The following is a 23,323-nucleotide window of genomic DNA, read 5'->3' as shown; positions in this document are numbered from 1 at the left end:
TTGGATATAGAAAAAAAGGGAGAATAGCAGGTTACACGAGGGAAAATAAGAAAGGTAGGAAGTGAAGGAAGAAAGGAAGGGAGAAAAGAAAAGGAGGGAAGTGGATTTAGGGACGAAGGAAGGAGGAAGAGAAGTGAAAACGACTAAAATGGCGGTAAATTTAATGACAATTGGAGAATAATGGGAATGAAAGAATTGGAAGTGGAAGTAGAGAAGAAAGGAGGGAGACGAAAATGAAAGAAAGGGTAGTAAACTTAAAGAGAAAGAAAATAGATTGAAGGGAAGGGGAAAAGAGAGGATTGAAATTGGAAAGAGAGAATCACGCGCGTAGAAAAGGAAAAAGAAATGAAAAATAGAAAAAGAGAATGAATGGATAGAAGAGAGAGAGAGAGAGAGAGAGAGAGAGAGAGAGAGAGAGAGAGAGAGAGAGAGGTGGGTAGCAGTGGGGGGGGGGGGGTATGTCTGGCCAGATTTCACCCTTCCTGTGTCTGGCCCGCTACCTGCCCGCCGCTGCCCGCTACCTGCCCTATTAACACCAGACTCACCTGCCCGACTGTCTGGGGCACACCACACACATACACACACACACACACACACACACACGAGACTGGACATTTTACGATCTTATTTATTCCAGCTAAACACAAATAGGTTAACACACACACACACACACACACACACACACAGGAAGCACATAAAAGTTTTTCAGATAGAAATAAAAACTGCTTTGAAATATAGAACATCTTTCACTCCTCTCTTTCCCAGCCTCCTCTTCCTTTTCCGCATCCTCTTCTTCCTTGTCATCATTATCTCTTCAGGCTCCTCTCTTTTCCTCCCCTGTCTGCTCCCTACTCCCTTTTAATTCCCCTGTCAGCTTGAACACCATTACTATGCCAAGCCCCATTCCTTCTGCAAACCTGCCTTTCCCTTTTCCCCCCTCCTGAAATACCCCTCGTTAGCTTCCTGCCTGCACCCAGCTATCCTTGTCTTCATTACTATGCCAAGCCCCATTCCCTAAACGAGCTTTCTATAAACCGTTTAATGGCTTGGTGGTGAAGTGGTTACAACGTGTTTAGCTTTGAATCTGCAAACCTGCCTTTCCCTTTTCCCCCCTCCTGAAATACCCCTCGTTAGCTTCCTGCCTGCACCCAGCTATCCTTGTCTTCCTCTCTCCTTCCAACCTGCCTTTCCCTTTTCCCCCCTCCTGAAATACCCCTCGTTAGCTTCCTGCCTGCACCCAGCTATCCTTGTCTTCCTCTCTCCTTCCAACCTGCCTTTCCCTTTTCCCCCCTCCTGAAATACCCCTCGTTAGCTTCCTGCCTGCACCCAGCTATCCTTGTCTTCCTCTCTCCTTCCAACCTGCCTTTCCCTTTTCCCCCCTCCTGAAATACCCCTCGTTAGCTTCCTGCCTGCACCCAGCTATCCTTGTCTTCCTCTCTCCTTCCAACCTGCCTTTTCCTTCTCCCACTCCACAGCCCTCCACTACTTCTTGTCCTCTCTACATTGTGCTTATATGTCTACTCTGTTAGTCAGCTGGTATTTTTCTTTCCAGCCTTAAGGCGTGTCATTCAGCCCTCATCATCATCTCATCTCTCACCTGGACCCCGGCTTCGCACTGGTAGGGGGGCGCCTGCCTTCACGCTTGGGCCCTCCTGTGGCCTCTGCGGCGGGGACCTCACCACGCAGCCCCTCCCCGCGCCGCCCTTCAGGTGAGTGTGGCTGGTGTGGTGCTGGACGATCCATGCCACTCGTGTTAGGTATTGAATGGATGAGCTTCTATAACTACAGTGCTAGGTAAGATGTTATGATAAGCTTCTCAGTGGAAGTCAGGGTCATTTATGTTAACCCAATGTATGTTTTCAGTTCTAATGAGAAATATGTAATAAGTAATGCAATAATGTATTCTTCGTTAGAAATGACCCCATTGAACTGAGAACTGAACACCGGGAAGTACTGCGAAGACATGATGGTAACAGTAAATGTGTAATGCTTACTTTCTTGGCGGGCTGTTAAGGGAGTAGTGAGCATTTAGAAAGTCCCAGCTTTTCATTTTACATTAGACTCTAAGCAAAATGCATAATTATACATAGTCCGAGCCTGTGACTACTTCCAGGGCCATAACCCCCCCCCCCCCCCCTTGCCTCTTTGCAGGGTGCCGTACCCTTTCGTCAGGGCCTCACAAGCACCCTGCTGCCTCGTCATCAAGCCCACCAGGGGAGACTTTTTACAGTGAGTACTACATCTAGAAACAATTAATATACATATACATGAATAATAGTGGTAGTAGTAGTAGTAGTATCATCACCAACTCATATAAAGTTGCTACGTATATTTGTTTGCCGCTCTCTTCATTCAAATCAAGTAGAGTGAGAAATCATTGTCCTTATGACCTTTCAGTTTCTTAAAGAACTTGGCATCATTTTGCAAAGGACACCTGGAAGTTACCGTCCTTTGTGTGTGTAACAATTTAGAGGCAACATCGATCAATTATATCAATACACTTTAAGGCTGTCAGCTTCTGTGGGAACCCACAGATGGTAAGATTTTAAGGATTTCATAAGGTGCATCATGCATTTGTAGAATGTGGCAGACGAGGGTGAAATCTCGCTGTGTAAAACAAGCTTTTTGGTGACTGCATTAAAAAATGTGGCAGTGGCAGTGACAGCTTGTGTTGTGCAAATGATAAGGCATCAAACTGACCAGCTGTTAATAGTGCTTCAACAAGATCTGCATTCTAGTATAAGATGTATTGGAGAAATACACACAGAAATTAAGGCACAAATGACCGCTTCAGCTTTTCATAAAGAATTATATCTCCAGATTTCCTAAATGTAAAGTCTCCTCAAAACTTACTGAATACTACAATGCATAGATAGAAAACTACTCTTTGCCCAACTCTGGCAAATTCTCAGATGGTGAAAGTATCCGAAGCAGCTTGGGAGTAAGAGGTGAAGTCCTGTAGGTAGGTATTTGTGCTGGAGTTTTTAATGTCTTAATTTATGTTAACAATATGGTGGACAGAAGGACCAATTATATGCAAGCCTGTTGGTAGGTGATGCAAAGATCATGAAGGTTAAGTGGAGGGGGATTGCAAAGTGGTGCCAGATCTTGACATGATTTATGAATGGAGTCAGGTGTGGGAAATTAAATTCAGTGCATAAAGAAAAGCAAGTACAAATTGATAGTGATTCTGATCTCCCCCAAGCTGGAATATGTGGCAGTGGTGTGGTCCTTGCCTGAAAAGAGAGAAATAAACAAAATCAGGTGAACACAAAGATTAGCAACCAAGATAGTTCCCAGCCTGATCGACACTCAACAAAGAAAGGCTGAAAATGTTGGGCTTGCCATCTTTAGATAAAAAAGAGAGAGAGGATTGCACTTCTCAGGGCAATGTTGGAAGCAGACTGCATTGATAGAGATCTGTTTGTATAGGATGGGAGCAACAGGAGAGCATAGAAAGTACGTATCTGAACAAGGCAAACGTTCATAATATATCTTGAAATACAGTTTTCCACAGACACAGATGCACTGAATTGTGGAATAGCCTGGGCAGGGAGATTGTCTAGCCCTAAAACTTGAATAAGCAAAACTTTACCAGTTGAAGATAGTGAGATAGGACCTCATGGCTGCATATTCAACTTGGTAAATACATATTGGTATATACACTTAATATACAACCCCTGCCACCCCATTTGCACAACCCTTCTCACCTCACAGACCCACCTTATTATGCCTCGTGGCCACATCAATTAAAACACCTTTACACAACCCATCCTACTTCAAACTCCACTTTCTTCATACCAACTCACCACCACAGCCACTAGTACAACCACCACCACCACTACCACCTCCACCTCTGGCCACCTCCACATTTTACTTTTTGCAGACTCTTAACTTTTGTGGAGTTGCAGGCAAGTGTTTGTTGCAGGCATTTTTCATGATCTGGTTTAGCCCTCATGACTGCCCTGCCTGTGAAAAACAATTAACTTATTCCTTAAAATCCTCCACCACAGTGACTACCGGGGGAGCCAAGACCTTCATATTGGGGTGACGGATAGTGAAGGTGTGGTGTACGAGTATGACGTGGAGGGTCTGCACAGCGACTACACCTCCTCATGGACGCAGGCCCTCGCTGTGCCCATCATCACAGACCCTGCCGCACCTGACCACCTCGACGCTGTGTGGAAGGAGTACTGGAACTTTAGTCTGCACACCCTGGCTGAGGACGCTGCCACCTGGAGCCCGGAAAGGTGGGTTGGGGATGTGTGAGGATAAAACCCCTAATTCCCTGAGGACAACCATATTTGAGGTAGTTATCAAGGTCGGGTGAAGAGATGGTCTTGCTGCTATGAACATATGACTAATGATTCTTTCTAAAATGAAAAAAAAAAAATCTCTTTCCACAAGATTCATAGGCAGGCAATAAAAAAAGTCTGAGATGGACAGATAAGGCTCGATCTTGTATATAGTTAGCATCTGGGAACTGGTGGAGATGCACTGTAATGCAAAATGTCTAACTTTGAGGAAGATGATTTAATGAAAGATGAGATATGCAGTGTCCAGTTGATGTTTTGAGCTAAAGGCATAATGAGAGACAGCTGTACTATTAAAGATAATGGGATAGTTGTTGGGAAGATTGTTAAGTTGTCAAGTGTAGAAATTGAGTTTTTGAGGGATTGAAAGACACGAAAGTTCCTTCTGGCCCAGTCAAAAATAATAGCAAGGTCAGAGGTTAAGTTTTCTTCAGCATCCAGTCTTGAGTTATATAATCCTGCTGAGATGGTCTTTTGTGTAGAGATGTGGAGTATATAATGCAGAGTAGAGTCATTGGCATATGAGTGGAAAGAGTAGTTTGTTTTTTTAAAAATCACTTATGATCAACAAAAGAGTGTGCTAAAAAAAGTACCACTTGCGCAGTGGGTCAAGAGGCTGTGCCAAGGCTATAGGACAGATTAAAGAAATTTGGAGAGCCTGATAGAGAGTATAATTCAGTAGACTAAGCTGAAGGGTTAGAGGTTAGGAAGAGGTGTAGAGTGTTGTGTCTCCAATCCAGTCAGGGAGATATGTCAGGTGCTGAACCAGCTGCTCTAGATCATTAAGAAGAACAAAGTTGTAAGCTTGTCAGCAAAGGGAGATGAAAGCCAAACCTAGTGGTGACTTTGCAATATCCTATGAGAGAAATTTCAGTGAAGGGAGAATAAGTAAAGATGGTCTCCCTAATTTTTTCCTCGCCAAAAGTGGCCGATGCCTGTTGTGGAGGCATCTGGCTGCCTACTCCACTACTCATATAGAGTATGATTTCCTGTAGATGTTGACATCTCAAAGGGTAGCTATAACATATTTGATGTAAGAAAATATTTAACTCCCTGGAAAAGTAATATTCATGTAAAAGTCAGTCCACTAAAAAGGGCCTTAAAAAAAAGACTTTATTGCCAGTACCTTGTTTAATCCATTGCACCCCATCCCATGCTTAGGTACTCTGAGGCTTCACACAACTGCTACTCATTCGTGCTGGCCTTCCTGCAAGCCTTGGGTCCGCCGGGGCTGGATGTGAAGAGCCTGACCAAGACAAGCCTCTGTGCGCAGCTCCTTCTCCCTCACACTACCTCTGCCGCGCGTTACATCTCCCTCTACAGGCGGCTCAGAGTGGACGGCCAGGTGGCAGTCAAGCGGTGATAGGGTAGGAAAAAAGATAAAATTGTTGTATGTGTGTGCCTGTTTTCCTCTTTGTTATGATTGCCTTGTTTTCTTTTGTGTGTTATAGTGTTGATGTTGTTGTTGTTGTTGTTAATAGGGTAGTACTAGTTGTTTCCTGTGTTTTTAATTCTTTATATTCTCACATCTAATTGGTAGTTTGCTTCTTTTCTTCCATCATTACATCAAGCAGTATAGTTTTAGAAAGTTATATAGAGCTATTTCTTGTTTCAAATATGAGGCACCCATATTTAAAAGGGATAACAGACCACCCTTGCAGACTACTCTTTTTCCACGGAAGTAGCATGGCTCAGATTTCCTTATGGCTGCCGGCAGTCACTGAGCCACATTTTTGCATTAAATGGGGATGTTTGGGATTTAATACTTTGATTATTGTGACCATCATCCATATTATTCTCATTAATAATTAAACAAACGTTTTGTTGGTACATTGAAAAAATAAATGTAGTAGGTAATAATGGGATGAATGAATATGACAAATTGTGTTAGTCCATGGTGTCTGAACATAGATATGAGGGGGGTCAGTGAGTGGTGATTGAAAAGCTTGGGGAATGTGATTATGTTCTTCACAAAATGAAAAATCTTTGCACATATTTTTCCTTAGTTGTGAAGTATTTATTATGTACGAGATTTCTTTTGCTTGTGTTAAATTTTTCCGAGTTATTCTATTCCATCATATCATATGCAACCTTATCATATGCAATTATTCATATTTGTGGTTCTTTGTAAATGATACAGTAAACCCTCCATAAATCAGACTAATTGGGGGAGGCTTTATCCAAGAGTAAAATCTGCTATAAAAAAAAAAAAAAAAAATGCATAGCCAAACGAGGCTGATTCAGGGTTGACCAGTGATTCTAATTACTTCTTCCATAAAAAATTAAGACACCACGAGTGAACTGGAGTAGAGTTGTCTTGTGCACTGGGGCAGCGAGGGAGAGGTGACGGCAGTGAGGCCTGTGGTTATAAACAAGCCATGGAACAAAAATGTACATGGCACATCATGCACATCAGGGAGATAGTTTTGGGGGGAATAAGTTACGAGTTGTATCTGGTGCACACAAATCTAAACTATTGTTGAATTTGAAAATTAATTTAACTAATCCCTTTGTTCACTTATATGATCAAAAAAATAAACCAACCAATGAGTGCCCACATTCCTTTTGCCGTGTGCTGGTAAGGGTTCAGGAGGGGCAAGTGAGACAAGCAGCCTTTGTTTCAAAATGACGCAGACCAGACTTGTGCCAAATTCCTAGCTATAAACCAATACTTTAACCCCTTCACTCCGCCGACGTCGGTGTCCGACGGCGTCGCCGTATGAAAAGGGTTAGTCCTCTTCTAAACCTTTTAATCCTTTTCTAAACATCTTAAGAGGAAATGTAAGAGGATTAAGTGGAATTTAGAGGAGGATTGAAAGGTTTAGAAGAGGATTAATCCTCTTCCATTTCCTCTTGACCCCTTCCATGCTGTGACGCCGACGTCTGTGTCATGGATGGAAAGGGTTAATGATTTACATCCACCACGACATTGTCTAAACATGTATCCTGCATTTTGGTCCGATTTATGGATGTCTTAAACCCTGAAAGAGCCTGATTTATCTATCCAAAACATAGAGGTCCAATTTATAGAGTGTTTACTGTATTAGGTTTGTGTAATTTTCCTTTTTGGTCCTTTTCTTTCCAGATTTTCTATTGTAGTAGTATTTTTCTTGCCTATTCCTTTTCTTTTTGCCTTTTTATTATATTTATTGTTTTACTGGTTTATATTCCTTTGATCTGAGTTAACCCAGCCAGGGATTGAACCGTTCACACGGCGCTTCTAACCACCTCTACTACTCAAGGTTAAAAGTGAAAGGCTCACCCTGTCTCTCACCCAACGTCAACTCCTGTATGTCATGAAAGCCCGTGCCAGAAGAGTAAAGCCATAGCTGCCCCATTCTGAGTTGAGGTTGGGTGAGAGGCAGAGTGAGCCTTTCACTTTTAACCTCCGAGTGGTGGAGGGGCAGGGCAGGCGCCGCTTGAGCAGTTTGATCCCTGGTTGGATTAACTCAGATAGCCTAACTTTGCCATTCCTTTGTTAATTATTAATAGTTCATTTATGCCAATATTTATTTGCTGTTTGCATTGTAGGCTTAGACATATTTGTAAGTCAAAAAGTATCCTATTGGCTTAATAAAAGAACACAAGGCATATAAAAATTTATTCTGTTTAATAATAAATAGGTGAATGTAAACTTACTTAGGTGTGTGTGTGTGTGTGTGTGTGTGTGTGTGTGTGTGTGTGTGAGAGCACATGTGTGCAAGCGTTGTCTGTATTAGTAATGGTATGGCAGAAACAGCAACACAATTGGAATACTTCACCATTCTACTCATTTTTGTGTTACTTGAATGTAATGCTGCATGTTGACACCTGCAGCACAGGAACACAAGCCTGGCACAACACAACACTCGGCTTACAAACTCTCCTTTCACAGCCTAAGCAAACATTGGAAGACTTTTTTTTTCCAGTAAGAGGAGGAAGATCAAGAGTTAAAAAAGCTAACAAGCTCTCATGCCATCTCAACAAAGAAAACAAGTCTTCAAAAAGAAAAATATTTGTTAAGGCCAGAAGTTTCTTGATACTTTTGATTGTTTCAAGTAATTTGAGCAGATCCACACACAATTACATTCAGTAAAATCTATAATACACCTAAGTGAACCTTGGCATGCTAATAGTTTCACTGCAGCCAGATTTCAAAGTATTAATTATCCCTGAAACCTGGAGACTATAAATGTGTATTTCTTTATGTATTATTATAAGCAACCAAAGAAAATGTAGCTTGTATGGTACAGGAGGTTGAGGTTAGGAATGTACACCTCCCAAACTTTTGTTTTAACTCCCCCCACTCTGCCTCTGTGGAAAATGGAGTCACCAATGAAACCGAGACTTTCAAGAGTTGAGGAACTACAGGAGAGCATGGACAGATTTATGCAGGATTATGAGGTGTGTGCTGAGAGGAGGAGCATGAGTGAAGCCCTGGAGAAACAGAAGGACAAGGATGTGGAGCAGCAAGGTATGATGGTGACTCCACCGGGCATGGCTGGCGTGCAGGAGGGGGAGGTGAAAGAGCTCAAGAAGCAACTGGCAGCATCAATATGGGAGAATGAGAGCTCAAGTTCCACCTAAGTGTCCTTGATGGCAGACTCACTCCAAGAGGAATTGAGGATTGCAAATGGAAAGGTTAGTTGTTGTTGTTTAGTGGTAGTACAGAAAGTAGTGGTGGGTGGGGCATGGTGGTCTAGCAGGTAAGAGTGCCAAGCCATGGAGGGTAAGAGCCAGGGCAAGGCAGCTTGAATCTTAGTTACAATGCATGATGTCAGGAAGGGCATCTCTAAGCCACAATTCCCAAACAGCAACCCCATGTGAGCATGGGAAAAAAAGCTTTTAAGACAAAAAAAGAAAAGTCAACAAAGTATTGGTACAGGCAAACTTAACTTTATGAAAGTTCATGCAATGCAAATTCGCTTTCATGAATGTTTTCCTACCTTTCCTAACTTAAAAGCCAATATTTGCTTTAACTATTTTTTTTTCCTTGGACAATTTTATACAGGCAGCCGATTCCCTCAAACCATCCTCCTCCCACTCCTACCCCCCACCTATTTCAACCCCCCCCCCCCTCATCATCATAGCTTTACCTTACCTCAACACGTGTGTGTGTGTGTGTGTGTGTGTGTGTGTGTGTGTGTGTGTGTGTGTGTGTGTGTGTGTGTGTGTTACAAGTTCCCACCCTTTTGTTAGGTTCAACCAATTGTGCCGTTAGGCATTCTTGATAGGGCGTGTTGGTCAGCCCTAGTCTGTTAGTGGTGTAGGAAAGTGTTTATAGTGGCACCATTTTTGGTTAGTTTATACTATCCCCTGGAGTTCCACTTAATTCCCTTTAGTGAATTTCACCAGAGTCCAGGTTGCTAGGTGGTCATCAGGGCATTATGTGGATAGTCTTTGGCTACTCAGCAATGACAGAAAATTGTCAGCTTGCAGTGGCAGGCAGTACTTAAACCCAGGTCCTCCAGGACACTATGCCTGCACACTGACCACTCAGCCGCTGCCTCTCCAATGTGTGTGAGTGTGTGCATTTACAGTATTTAAAGACTTAAATGTTCCCATGCCATCAAAAATAAGGGCTGAGGAATGTATGATTATATCAACATAATCAATATTTATTTGCCGTATGTGTGCATTTGTGTGATTAAAAAAATACTGCTCCAAAAGTAATTTAAAGCTAAGATTTGCCATTGCACTTAAAAAAGTTTACATTTAATCCCTAAAACTGACATTTGAAGTAGTAAACCGAGGCTAAAAAATCATGGAATGAAAACGAGACCAATTCACATTCTTGTTCTGGGTAGTATATATGTTGCATTAAGTGCCCTTGATTTGTTATGTAAGGCAGTGTTGCAGTGCTCACCATTACTGTGTTTGTGTGTGTGTGTGTGTACCCCACTAAGCTGTCATGAAGGAGCTGCTGCTACTTAGGTTAATAACAATAATAATAATAATAATAGCAATAATACTAACAATAATAATAATATAAGTCTCCAGGGAAAGAAGAAAGAGATATTCAAAAGACGTGTTACCCTGAGTCTGACCCTTATAAGCACTGTGGTTGCAAAGGAATATTTCAAACATAATAAATTATTTCTCCTAGTCTAGCGAGGCTGCTGTGATATATTGCGTCAAGTGGTACATGATCTGTTATCTTGTCTTTTTAATGCCTGAAGCACCCTTCTCAAGGCTGGTGACAAAAATAATGATATGTTAAAAATAATGCTACATAAGTATGTTCTCAGACGATGTTATATTATTCTCTTGTAACTTAAGTGAAGATAAAAATAATAATGTCTCCTTAAGATCTCACATCACACAAGACTGATCTTATTCTTAGGGAAGCAATAACCTAAAAGAGCTTCAGGATACTGAATTACGTAGGATTAAAGTAAATACATACTCTCTTATAAGGAAAGTGACATTAAAACGTGTGTAAATCAAAAGCACCAGTGCAGTAAACAAACACTAAACATTACAAACTACTCTCAAGCACATCTGTTAGTTCAGTGATTAACTAGTCTCTTCTTGTAGCATACGTTACATTATGCAAGGATACAAAAATAAACACTTGAAAATAAATCTATCAACAATTGATTTCTATTTTCTTCTGGTGTATGTAACCAAGACTTTGAATTTTCTATTGCCCTGCTTATTTTTCTGAAGTGTGACCCTCAAGACTGTTTTGTTCTACTCTTGTTCTACTGATGCCCTGTTTTTTTCTGTTCTTAGTGTGACCCTCAAGACTTTCATTTTGTTCTTGTTCTGTGGACTTTGCTTGTTGATGTGACACTGAAGATGGTGACGAGGAACAGAAAGGTTGTTACTGCTCTGGCAGGTGCCATGAAGATTTAGCTTTGTAGCAGTCGTGGTGGTGGTAGTCATGGCCAGGTTCATTTAACCTGTGGTCCATTAGGCAAATCTGCTACTTTCAAGGGCTTCCACTACATTTAGATTTTGGCCAAACCTGCAAACACATCGCCATCATTAGTCATCACCACTGTTTCACCAATATGGTGTGATTCATACATACTGGTTTGCTTTGAAGCATAGTGCAGACACATCCAAACAACCACAAAGAGGCTGACTCAGTGCATTACTGGATATCTAGGAGGATTTTTTAAGGTAAAGGAGGCAGCTCAAGGAGGAAAAAAAAAATGCTAATCCATCAAAGAGGATAGTAGAAATATTCCAAAGAGATGATCATATTTGGTTAGAGAGATGTCTTGATATTCCTGTGAACGTGTTAAAGTAATAGGAAGGAGGAAGGCTGCTCCAGAGTTTACCAGTGAAAGGGATGGCAGAAAGATGCTGGTTATGGCTATGGATCTGAAAATGAATACAGATTATTTCAGCATAGGCATATATTGTTTCACATAATCACCAGTGTATTGCCATGATTATATTTAAGAAATGATGTGACACTTCCCTTAAAAGGACCTGGAAACAGAACTGAAGGAAAAACATGGGGAAACTCGCTGACCTGACCTATGAAGAGAAAATGGAAGATAAAGCTTGGGAAAACGCACATAGGAAACAGAAAACAGAAACGCATGGGGAAAACCAACTACAAAGACCTAGGATGAGAAAACAGAGATCATGGGAAACTCCCCAAGAGGACCTGGGGGGGGGGAAGAAACCAGAAATGTAAAAGTAATGGAAGAACAATGGAAAATACACCAAAAAAACAGAGAACATAAAAAAAAGTAAGGGGGGGGGGGCAACTCACTTCTCCAGGTCTGAAATGGTCTCCTTTATGTTGGATGGGTGGCAGACAACGACGGTCTTGGAGGTCTTGGGATGCACGAGGGGCGTGAAGTACTTGAGGGCAACACGCTTCACGTCCTCCAGTGTGACCTTAGCAATCCTGTCGATGAGCTCTCTGTGGGAAGGATGGGGAATGTGAGTGTGTGAAGGAAGGAGGGGAAAAGGGAAAAGAAACAGATGTGAAGAAGGGAGGGAAAATGAAACCGATAAAACAGAGATAACCATAGTGAGACAAACAAAGGAATGGGAACAGATGGAGATGGAGAAATTAATGGATGGAGTAAGGGAAACAGAAATGAAACAAGTAGGAAGTAAAGAGTAAGGAGAAAAAAGAAACAGCAAGGAGAGAAAAAATACGAATAGAATAAACAGTAAGAATAATAAGGAAAAACGACAAAATAAGTTACAAGACAAATAAAGGGAAGACTCAAGAGGATACAAGGAATGGACAAAGAAATGAAGAAAGAAATTAATGAATGGAGTAAGGGACGCAGAAGTATGGAAAAAGCAGGAGCGAAATGATCAGTAACAGTAAAGAGAAAGGAGAAAAATAAGAAAGAGGGAGAAAGGAGAGAATATACAAACAAAACCAACGGTAATAAAAAAAAAAGTTAGGAGACGGTCAAAGGAAAAGGCGACTCAAAACTATAAACAAACAATAAAAGAATAACAAGAAAATAAAACAAAATACATTGGGGACAAACAGTGAGAAGGAAGACTGAGATCACACACCTGCCTGCCCTGCTTGGCTCACCTGGTGTAGGTCTGTGGCACCTTTCTGAAGTATGAGAGGAGTGACTGCTGGGCCACGTCCGTCACCACCGCCTCCCGCTCAATAACCTCAAACATCAGTGAACTTCGGGCCGACTCCAGCAGTGTGTTCTCCCAGGCCGTGGTGCCGTTGATGTGTGAGTTCTGGGAAAGGAAGGTTCTGTGTCTAAAACTTGCCATTGTCACCACATATCTGTATCTATCAAACGTCTATCAAATTATCTATATATACAGCTATCAAACATCTATATTCATTTTAGGAGGGTCCATATAACCTTGTCTCTCAGTCTTTATCTATTAATGGTGGCTCATATTCTGCTTGATACTTGGCAGTTTCTCTGGCTCATGATCTACAAGTCATTTTGAAATTAGTAATGTCTTTTTTGCTCTCCTTCTGTTAACTCAACCTTCAACTATTACTTTCACTCTCCTCACCCCACTACATTCACCCATCCTCTCCATATGCCCAAACAATCTTGACCAACCCACTACCAACTCAGCTACCTCACTCTCCTCACCCATCCTCTCCACATGCCCAAACAATCTTAACCAACCCACTACCAACTCAACTACCTCACTCTCCTCTCTGCACCACCTTCACCCATCCTTTCCACATGCCCAAACAATCTTGACCAACCCACTATCAACTCAACTACCTCACACTCCTCACCCCACCACCTTCACCCATCCTTTCCACATGCCCAAACAACCTCAACCTGCACACCACCTCAGTCTACTCCTCCTTATAACAACACTAATATATTCAAGACAATTATTCAAACTTGTCATTGTTACCACGCATCTTTATTAAGCTTACTGATATATGCATTCAGCACCTCTACTGCTTAATTGACACACCTGTACAGCTGACCCTTAATTCCTGGTACCAAAATTTCTCTAACTTTGGATTTTCCAGTCAAAATTCAAGATAATCATAATGCCACTATACCGCCATTTTCTGGATGTCAACCATAAAGTCATAAGTCTGTCGGGGAGCATGTACAGCAGCAGTATTTTCCGTGTTGTGTCTGGCTGTAAGTTTGAGAGCAGTGCACTTTCTATTCATATTTGTCCAATGTAAGTATCATTTCTTCTGACTTGCAGTGGCTTCAAAATAACCAAGTGTCAAAAATGGAATGTACAGATTAGTATCGGCCAAAAGCTTGACCTGAATGAAAAGTGCGAATGTTTACAAATGTTTTTTTTTTTTTATAATCCTCCTCTATTAGCCCATTAAATTGAGAGCCATATGCACACCCATTCAGCCTCTTCACACCTCAATAAAGACAAGCGCACTCACTCATACATTCACTCAGCCCCTGGACACCTTAATGAACACAGAGCACAGCACATCCACCTGCTCAGATATTCCAGAACTTAAGGAGGGATTGGAGCAGGGGTGTGGAGATACATGTGTAGATATAAATAATTTTGACTCTGACTTCACCCCCCGTTCCCATTCCCCTCTTCTGCAGTACAGTAGTAGGCAAATCAAACCCAGCCACACCACACCCAACAACACAACATCACACGAATCGTAAAGGAGTTGGAGTTGGAGATATCTTTACTGACTCTGACTCCAGCCTGAAGTGAGCAACTCCGACTCCACACACCTGGACTGGAGGCACACAAGAGACTTACCAGTATGTTGAGGGCCTCCTTGTATGCACGGGTGAGCTGTGATGCCCTCAGGAGCTTCAGAATGAGCAGGCCCTGGGCGGGGTTCAGGTACAGGTTGGAGGAGTAGGCCAATCCTCGCCCTCGGATCTCTCTCCACATCGGACCCTGAGAAGTGGTAGGGCAGGTGAGTCATGAGAGAGAGAAGAGAGAGAAGAGAGAGAGAGAGAGAGATGGCAGGAATAAGAGAAAATTAATGTGCATTCACTCCATCCCCCTCTCACCTAAAGCCACGTCCAATAATGAATAGCTGAAGAAATGGAAAGGAAGGAAAACAGAAAACCCAACCTCAACTTAAACTACAATACAGCCAGAAAAAAAAGTTAGGAAACCAGAAAGACAGAAAAAGAAAGGAAGACAAGAAAATAAACCAATAACTTTTCACTCTGTTGCATTGTTATTTTCTTGTCTTTCTACTTTCCTATTTTTTTTTTCTGGCTGTATTGTAGTTTGACGGTTATCTTGGGTTTCCTGTTTTCCTTCCCTTCTTTTCTTTCTCTTCAGCTTTTCATTACCTGACATGGCAGAAAGACAGAAAAGGTAAGGAAGACGAGAAAATGAACCAGTAACTTTTCAGGTACTAAATAGCAGAGTAAAAGAACAAAACACAGAAAAGCCAGCACCTCCTTACCTCAAGCTGCGTCAAGTACTGAATGGCCGTGAGCAGGGGTGGAAGGTCCCAGTCCCTGTGCTCTGTGATGCTGCGAGTGGCCTGCAGGAGGTAGCCAGACTCCACTGACCCCACACCACTCAGGTAGCCAGTGTATGCCCCAAGGTCCTCGTAGGAGTGCATGCTGCTGTCCGGGATGACGTTGAGGCTGTGGGGGGGAGGAACGTGGAGTTATGAGTGGTGGGGAGTTGGGAGAGGAGTGGTGGGGAGTCGGGATTTATGGAGGGAGGGGGCAAGGGAGTAAGGAGTGAGGGAGGGTGAGGGGGCAGGGCATCAGGAGAAAGGGGAGAGTATGGGAGGGGTGCAAAGAGGAATCGGGAGACAAAAGTGTGGTGGGGAGGAACGAAGAGTCAGGAGTGGTGGAGGACAAAGAGACCTAGGATGCAGCTGGATGATACTCCATTTTTGGGTGACTGGGTTTCCATGCAGAGGCACATAGGGGGCAACACTGTTCTTTGTTTTGGTCCCACTCATTCCTTGCCAGAGCCTGAACATGAAAAAAATTGTAGCATTTATGGAAGGAGGGGGCAGACACACCCACACAATCCATGTTTACTGAGGATGCCAAACAGTAAATGATAACAGGCCTGATCATGAATAACTGGTAATGATTAAAGACTGGTGGTGACAGGTGCACAACATGTCCCCTTCATGCTGACAATGTTACTCAGTTTATGACTGCATAACACAGTGATGGCAGGTTCTCACACAATCCTGCTGCCTTCCTTCACCCTTATCACCCTATTTGTTTTTCTCAAAATTACTTTTCTTCACTGCAAAACTGTGCCTGCTGAGCCAAATATTATGTCCATGGTACTGAAGCATAGGAAAGGTCTTGTGAGATTTTACTATTCCTACATCCCTTCTTCATCCTCCATACCCACATAATTATCATAACTACCAAGTTAGTGGAAGATGTGTGTTTCTTAAAAGTTTGCTACCTTTTCCTTGTTTCCTTTTCCAAGTTCTAGATAACTCAGTATAACCTTCATAACATCCTTTGCAACTTCTGCATGTTACATGATGCTGTACTACTGTCTTGTTATTATTATGCTGTACATTACAGCATACATTTTATGTTAACAGTATCTGGGCCAGGATTCACAAAGTGTTAGTGCATAATTTTGGGCCTCATCAACAAAATTGCGATTCACAAAGCTCCGCGGTAAATAACTACCAACTATTTGATGACGTCACGAGTTAGCGCACGGATTCACAAGGCTTTTTGTCGCGCTGTGTGACACTAAATTTGTTGTTAAATAACTACTTCCTCGGAGGTGTAGTAAATGCTAGCAATATTATCATATTTACATATATATGCTTATAAATCGTGTTTTTCAACTTGAAATATAAATTTGCGAGTAGGAGAAGCCCATTTCTTTATAAAATGATGAGATATACACCCTTTGAGGCATATGAGAAGTGTGGGAGGTATGGCAACACCGACGCCGGGGGACTGCCAGACCTCCCTCCTCCTTCAATTCTTCCTTCCTTTCTTTCTACATCTTTCTACCTCCTCATCCATTCATCCATCCATCTCTATATTTGTCCCCCTGTGGAGAGACCATGGACCTTTGTCGGGTGACAGCCCATGAATTGGGCTGCAGATATGGCAAGACAGTCTTAACTTTCCCTTGTACCTTCCTTCCGTCCTACGTTCCTGTCTGCCTCGATATCTATCCCATATTTTTCTTTGCTTCCCTCCTGCCTCAAACTCCTCCTTATCTTCTTTTTCTTCCTCTTAAGCATGTTCGTAGATAACAAGATGTCAAACAACAGAGTTACCTTGACGTAAATGTGAAACAAACAATGAAATAAGTTCCCAGATTACGATTTAGTAGTTTACCTTAAAAAAATTTAAAACCTTTAATTTCAACATAAACGTCTTTCTCACAAAGATGTAAAAAGGGGGAATAAAGTAAATATGGTCTTAGAAACATTGTAAATAGCCATTGTGTCTTATTATGATGGAAAAAGAAAGAAAATGGGGAAAAGAGAACAGGTTGTTTTGAATCAGGAGCTGGAGCCGGCTGCTTTATGATTGGCTGACGGTTCTGTAAACATGCTTGTGATTCGCTGCGAGGCCGATGATGTCATCAACCAATCAGTGGCCTAGCTGCCTCTATCTACAATGTAAGGTTTGCTTTGTGAATCTGAAGTTGACGTCGGTCGCTAAATCAATAGTGTGTAGTTATGTTAGTGGGTAGTTAGTATCTTTATAAATCTGGGCCCTGCACTTTTATAGATAGTAAGATAATAGATTCCTAATCTCTAAAGAACTGGACAGACGTAGTGTTAGTCTAAGGTGGTAGTATTCTCTTCGTAATCCTTTCTTCACTGTGAAACTTCCATGTTCTGTTTCTTGTAAGGTACAAGGTGTTGCCTTCTGTCTATTTCCTGCCAGAACACTGCCAGAGGGAGAGGCTGGTGGGAGGGACCCTTGTTCTGTTCTACCCTGTCCTACCTCACGTAGTCTCAACCACCACCAATAAACAGAAAAATAAGGTAACTCACAACTTCTCCTTGGTTGGGCTGGTCTTGTTGGCATCCAAGAAGGTCATCCATGCAGTGAAGGGATCTGTGCTTACTGACAGCTTCTCCAGGTCTGTTGCCATGTGGATTGTGATGCGCTCCGGGGCTGTGATGGCTTGTCGCACCTGGCAGGGGAAGGTGGACAGGTGAGGGACAAATGCGAGACAGGTGAAAGGCAGCTCATTGGCTGGTTCTTTTTTTACAATAAAGGAAACAGCTCAAGGGAAAAATCAAAGAATAAAACAATAAAGCCTGCTAAATATTCAGAGTTGCCCTTTATTTTTGACACCTATGGTTATTATGTATTGTGGATGCATATTATTTTCTCATAATTGAACTTTTTGTGATGAGTTTATTAATAGGTTAATTATGTGCCTAATCATCTTCAGTATAGTTTTTCCAACCTTTACCCATGCCTCAGAAACATGGGCATGCGACGAATCACACGCACAACAATACTGGTTTACTGCTTACATTTCTATGGTGGTGAGGAAGAGTCACTTGATACATTTGGAGGGAGTCAGAAAGGCCAGAATAAGAGATGTATGGGGGGAAAAGAGAGATAAGAGAGGTGGAACAGAGTCGACACACACCTCCTCCAGATCTCTCAGCACCACCTCCTCCTCCGTGTCGAGTCTCTCCAGGAGTGAGTTCAAGAACTTTTCCTGCTTCAAGATGCTCTGCTGGTTCTGGTTGGTGGCTGTCAAGGGACAATGATGTATTAAGAGCAACATACTTATACTCTTCCAGCTTCACGCCACTCCACATCTTGCATTACTCAAGTTATTCATAAAGAACAAAATTTCGCTCTGTCAAATCATAATAAAGCCACCAAGAGAGTTTATTTACGAGTTTGTTTCATGTCAGGGAGAGTACTACTTTGTAATGTTCAGAAGAGTTAGAAAGATGAAGAAAGATGAAGTGTTCTCACAATACACTTGACCCTTGACTTAACATACTAAATGGAGAACCAATCAGTCTGTCACTAGAAAAGTCTGCTCCTTGCTAACAGTGTAGAGTACCAAATTTTTTTGGCATCCATTGTTATTGTTTTGGTGTTGGTCTTGGCTTGTGGTTAATCTTGTTCATAAATTCATGTGGTAATAAAAAATGTTGTAGCAAAACCGGTAATCCATTGAGAATATTCCAATGGTAGTGTGAGGTTCAATCCCACACTCCTTCTGCCAAGTCTTGAGCTTGGTGACTGGCCATGCGCCGCTGATCAAGACAGAGTTGCTAGTAGTAAATGAACCTCCAAAGTGAGCAAGTCATCGTCCACATGGTGCTCTTGTTATAGTATGGTGTATTGTGTACTGTATGGCATACATATTACAATATGGTGCTGGTTCAGCAATATATGGTAGACAAGTAGTCACCACTTTGCCACCGAGTGGACACATTTTTCAAGAAGCAAACTTTTTGAGTGGTTTGGTCTACTTGTCTGGTAGTGGATGGAATCCGTTAAATAAAAAATCCATTACATCAAGGTCCATTAAATTGAAGGCCAAGTGAAATTTCATTATCAATCTTAATCTAGGCATTAGTTCTTTATAGAGACTCTGTTCAGTTTTTGAAAACAGTTTCTTTCTATCTCATGAGAATGCTAATTGTAATGATATGTACAGTCGCGCTACAAAGTGTTGACACAGTTTGCAATGACTTTCGTTCAAATAATACATAATATTATTCGAAGGGAAGGGATGTTTAGGAGTGATTTTGTTATACATACACAAAATATGATACTCAGGAAGGAAATAAATTCAATAGTGGAAGTTTTTACCTTATAACGATATATTAAGCAGCTCTGCCGAAACATTTTGATACATTTTTCGTTCAAGACATTAAAAGAGTCAAATGAGTTCTATGTTAAGACTAAGTATATATATAACTGCACAAATATATTGCTCTTTCTTTCAATGTAGTGATAAACCCTATATTATAGAATAACAGGAAAAAATAGCTGCATTTCATTTGATAAAATGCGAAATAAATACTACATAATAAATTCGCATTTGATGATGACGTCATCGGGAACGACATTCATGCATGACTATATAAATCTTGTGTGTGTCAAATCTGCGAGATTCTGAAAAAATAAAAAAAATAAAAAAATAAATAAAAATAAATAAATAAATAAAAATCAAGTGTTTATATATTTAATTAACGGTAAAATCCAAAGAGAAGTATTGACAAGTGGCCAGACATATAATTCAAAGTTGCACGAAACTGTTGAAACACATGACAGATGACGCGATAATAAAAATAATAGCCTATTGTATGGGCAGAGATGATGCCTGGTCGGCGCTGCACTGATAGCCTATCACTTTCTTCCATTCACCACTGTCGAGTCAATTATATACATCTGATCAAAATAATATTATTTATAACTTGTAGGTATAAATAGTGAAGTGACCTCTACTCCGCCCCGGCGATTCTGCAAATGAAGGTGGCTACATAGCATTCCATTCCAATACGTTTCTCTTCGCCACATTCACATCGAGTACGCTGTTAATTTTCATTGCATTTAATGGAATCACTGATATTTATTAGGTGTGTGCAAAACTAGACTTTAAAATTAAGTAGTTTTATAAAAGTCGGTAGCGAATGTTTCCCCGAGGGTAGTTGCCAGATGTCGCCAGCCGTGTCCGAAAGATTATGAAAACTGTGTCAACATTTCGTAGCGCGACTGTACACATTTATAAACATGCCCCTACATGACGGAAAAAAATTCAAGAAAAAACTTTACTCACTCTTCTTGAAGACAATGTTATGGAACATGAGGTCAAGAAGCTTGGGTCCGCTGCGCTTGCGGTCGCCGATGGAGTTGATGAGCTTGTTGGCCTTGACCCTGACTCTCTGACCCACAAACTGACTCCTGAACAGTGCCTCCCGCAGCCACTGCACACCCTTCTCGTACTGGGCCATCTCAACCTGCAGGAGGGATGGAGGGATGTGCTGACAGAAACTCTTGGATGATTCAGAGCATGTTTCTCTCTCCTTAATCTCTTGATTTAATTTCAGCTGTTATTAGTTATTTCACCCCCAGGAATTGGGGTTAAAAATGTCTGTATTCCACAGTGTGTCATAAACACAACTAAAAGGAATGTTGCCCTTACACTACAAGAGACTAAGGTTAGGGGCTAAGATTGCTCAATTACTTCTTTTCCAATTTTAAACACTAAGGAGAATGGTCACATGACTTTTTAATTTGTACACTGCCTCTGTGGGTAACAAGATCATTGATGAGAAGTGGGGTGTTGATGGAGTGATGGAAATGGATAACTTCTTATGGATGTCTGTGCTGAAAGGGATTTGTTCTGGGCAAACACCTTCGTACACAAGGCTGTAAGGATTTAGTGACTAAAGGCCAGATAGCCTACACATGTAAGTTTCTGAGACTAAGTTTTCACCAAATTCTCTTCCAAAATATAAATATATCTAACATATGGTTCAACAATAAATGCAAAGAAGCACTTGAGATAAGAAACAATGCTTGGAACAAAGTAACAAAATGCAATGTCGGGGCCTGGAATGACTATAAAAATGCAATGAACACAGATAACTCAAGCACCACTGCTGCATACATTCTCAACACCCTTCTAATAACACACAAACATGAACCACTAACACAAACAAACTTAACAAACATGAATAAAACCCCCCAATCTGAAACCCTGCACACAAACACAAAGAACAACATACCATGCCAAAAACTAAAACCCCCAAAACACACCATTACAGAAACACACACAGACAGACATACCTTAAGCACCACCGCTGCATTGTTACAAAACGAGCCGCAGGAGAAACGCCGCCCGCCTCTCAGCACCAGACCAACGCTTGCCTCCCTGCTGAGTGTGTCCGCCGCCAGGTCCCGCACCACCTCCTCGTAGGGGATGAGTGAGCCATCGCGTAGGATAGGCGACTCAAAGATGAGGTCCAGGAGGAGGGTGAGGTAGGAAAGCTTGGCGGGAGGCACTTGAGAGGTGTCCAGGATTGCTGCCATCTGTTGAGAGGGAGAGGGAGGGAGTTAGAGTTACAGCTAGAGTGAGAGAGAGAGAGAGTGAAAGCAAGGACGAGTGTGTGAGAGAGAGAAAGAGAGAGAGATGTATCCTAAAACAACCTTTTATCTCACCTCCACAAAGTTTGAGTGAAGATCGTCCAGCTGGAATTTGATGGGGAGGCGGTGGAGCTGCTCACCAATCTGTGGCTTGGTGGCGAGGGCGGTGGAATTGCTGTAGGTTTCAATTGTGATTGGGTGGTTCTCCAGGTGGTTGTTGTAGGCTGTGAGAGGGTGGAAGTGGATGCTCTCCAGTCCTGGCACTGGTACTAACTCCAGCATGGCAGTTGGTGCTGGAATCTGGAAGGCAAAAGAAGAGGGTGTCACAAGTTTGTTGTGTGTGATGTTATGACATGTAGTATGCTGCTTTGATACACCAACTGAATGTATGCACATTTACCTAGTTGTATTTACCTATGGATCCTATCCCCCTCCATACTTTTATCCCAAGTTTCCTTTTAGAAGAATATACTTCTGCTGAATGGAAGGGTTTTAAATGAGAGGATGAAGAAAATAACTGAGAAAAGTGTAGGCGATGAATAAGGGTTTTTTAGGAAAGGGAGGGGTTGTGTAGACCAAATATTTGCACTCAAAATGTTAGTTGAAAAATACATAGAGAAGGATGGGAAGCTGTTTGCTGCATTCATGGACCTGGAGAAGGCATAAGACAGGGTTGACAGGAAGGGGTTGTGGGACATTCTAAGGGTATATGGTGTGGGAGGGCGTTTGCTGGAAGGAATCTGATCCTTCCATAAGGATGCGAGTGCCTCTGTATGCATGAAGGGTGAGTTGAGTGAGAGTTTTGGTGTCGGTGTGGGTGTGAGACAGGGGTGTGTGATGTCACCATGGCTTTTTAATGTGTACACGGATGGTTGTATGAGAGAAATGAAAGCCAGAGTGGGGGAGCTTGGTCCAAGGCTGAAAGTGAGAGGTACGGAGGAGTCATTGGTTGCAGGCCTGTTTGCAGATGATAGTGTTGTTGGCAGAAAATGAGGGGACGCTGCAGAGGATAGTGGATGAGTTTGACAGGGTGTGTAAGAGGAGAAAGCTGGGAGTGAATGCTGGAAAGAAAAGGTTATGGTATTTGAGAGGGTGAGAGAACAGGTCATTGATTTTGCAAAGCTGTACAGTTAGAGCAGAGGGTACAACGAAGTGTAGGATAAGGTTTGGGGAGGAGAGAATGGAGGAGGTGACTGAGTTTAAATATTTAGGGACTGTAAATGTAAGCATGGCAGTATAGAAGGTGAGGTGAAGGAAAGAGCAGTGAAGGGCAGACAGGTGGTGGGTGCACTGGAGTTATGAAAGGAAGAAGTGTGAGCATGGAGGTAAAGAGGGGAATAAGGAATAGTATTATCCTGCCAACTCTGTCATGTGTCAGAGACGTGGACATGGAATGCAGCACAGCAATCGAGAATACATGCAGTGGAAATGAGTTATATAAGAGGTGCATGTGGTGTGTCAGGATGGGATGGAGAAAGTAATGAAAGCGTGTATGAGCGGTTTGGTATGGGTATGACAGCGAAAGGAGTGAAAAGTGGAATGGTGGAGTGG

General features: G+C 42.0%; 2 protein-coding genes across 5 annotated transcripts in view; one reads left to right on the top strand and one right to left on the bottom strand.

Annotated features, from left to right (window-relative positions):
- Positions 1-1,591: 1,591 nt before the first annotated feature.
- LOC126985620 (MKRN2 opposite strand protein-like) lies at positions 1,592-6,531 on the top strand (the record flags this gene model as incomplete). The annotated part of the gene is given in 5 exon segments (XM_050840776.1): positions 1,592-1,631; positions 1,634-1,709; positions 2,152-2,229; positions 4,014-4,250; positions 5,475-6,531. Coding segments are annotated over 5 exon segments (633 nt in total), but the record flags the coding sequence as incomplete, so codon positions are not given.
- A 1,368-nt stretch (positions 6,532-7,899) lies between these two features.
- The window catches only part of LOC126985867 (uncharacterized protein C05D11.1-like), a 50,874-nt gene continuing 35,450 nt past the window's right edge, over positions 7,900-23,323 (bottom strand). For 3 of the 4 annotated variants that reach the window (XM_050841349.1, XM_050841351.1, XM_050841350.1), the window contains 10 exons: positions 21,848-22,072; positions 21,476-21,718; positions 20,463-20,643; positions 18,306-18,412; positions 17,695-17,837; positions 15,142-15,328; positions 14,475-14,618; positions 12,817-12,977; positions 12,025-12,177; positions 7,900-11,262 (listed from right to left, as the gene is read on the bottom strand). In XM_050841349.1, coding sequence (XP_050697306.1) covers positions 11,208-11,262; positions 12,025-12,177; positions 12,817-12,977; positions 14,475-14,618; positions 15,142-15,328; positions 17,695-17,837; positions 18,306-18,412; positions 20,463-20,643; positions 21,476-21,718; positions 21,848-22,072 — 1,599 coding nt within the window. In that variant the 3' untranslated portion in view covers positions 7,900-11,207. Of the gene's footprint in view, positions 11,263-12,024; positions 12,178-12,812; positions 12,978-14,474; positions 14,619-15,141; positions 15,329-17,694; positions 17,838-18,305; positions 18,413-20,462; positions 20,644-21,475; positions 21,719-21,847; positions 22,073-23,323 lie in introns of those variants that run through there. The other variant, XM_050841352.1, reaches the window with a different exon arrangement.

Source organism: Eriocheir sinensis, chromosome 60 (assembly GCF_024679095.1).
Source record: "Eriocheir sinensis breed Jianghai 21 chromosome 60, ASM2467909v1, whole genome shotgun sequence".
NCBI classification, from domain to species: Eukaryota; Metazoa; Arthropoda; class Malacostraca; order Decapoda; family Varunidae; genus Eriocheir; species Eriocheir sinensis.
The sequence above is the reverse complement of the archived record's forward strand: the minus strand, read 5'-3'. Positions and strand labels throughout refer to the sequence as shown.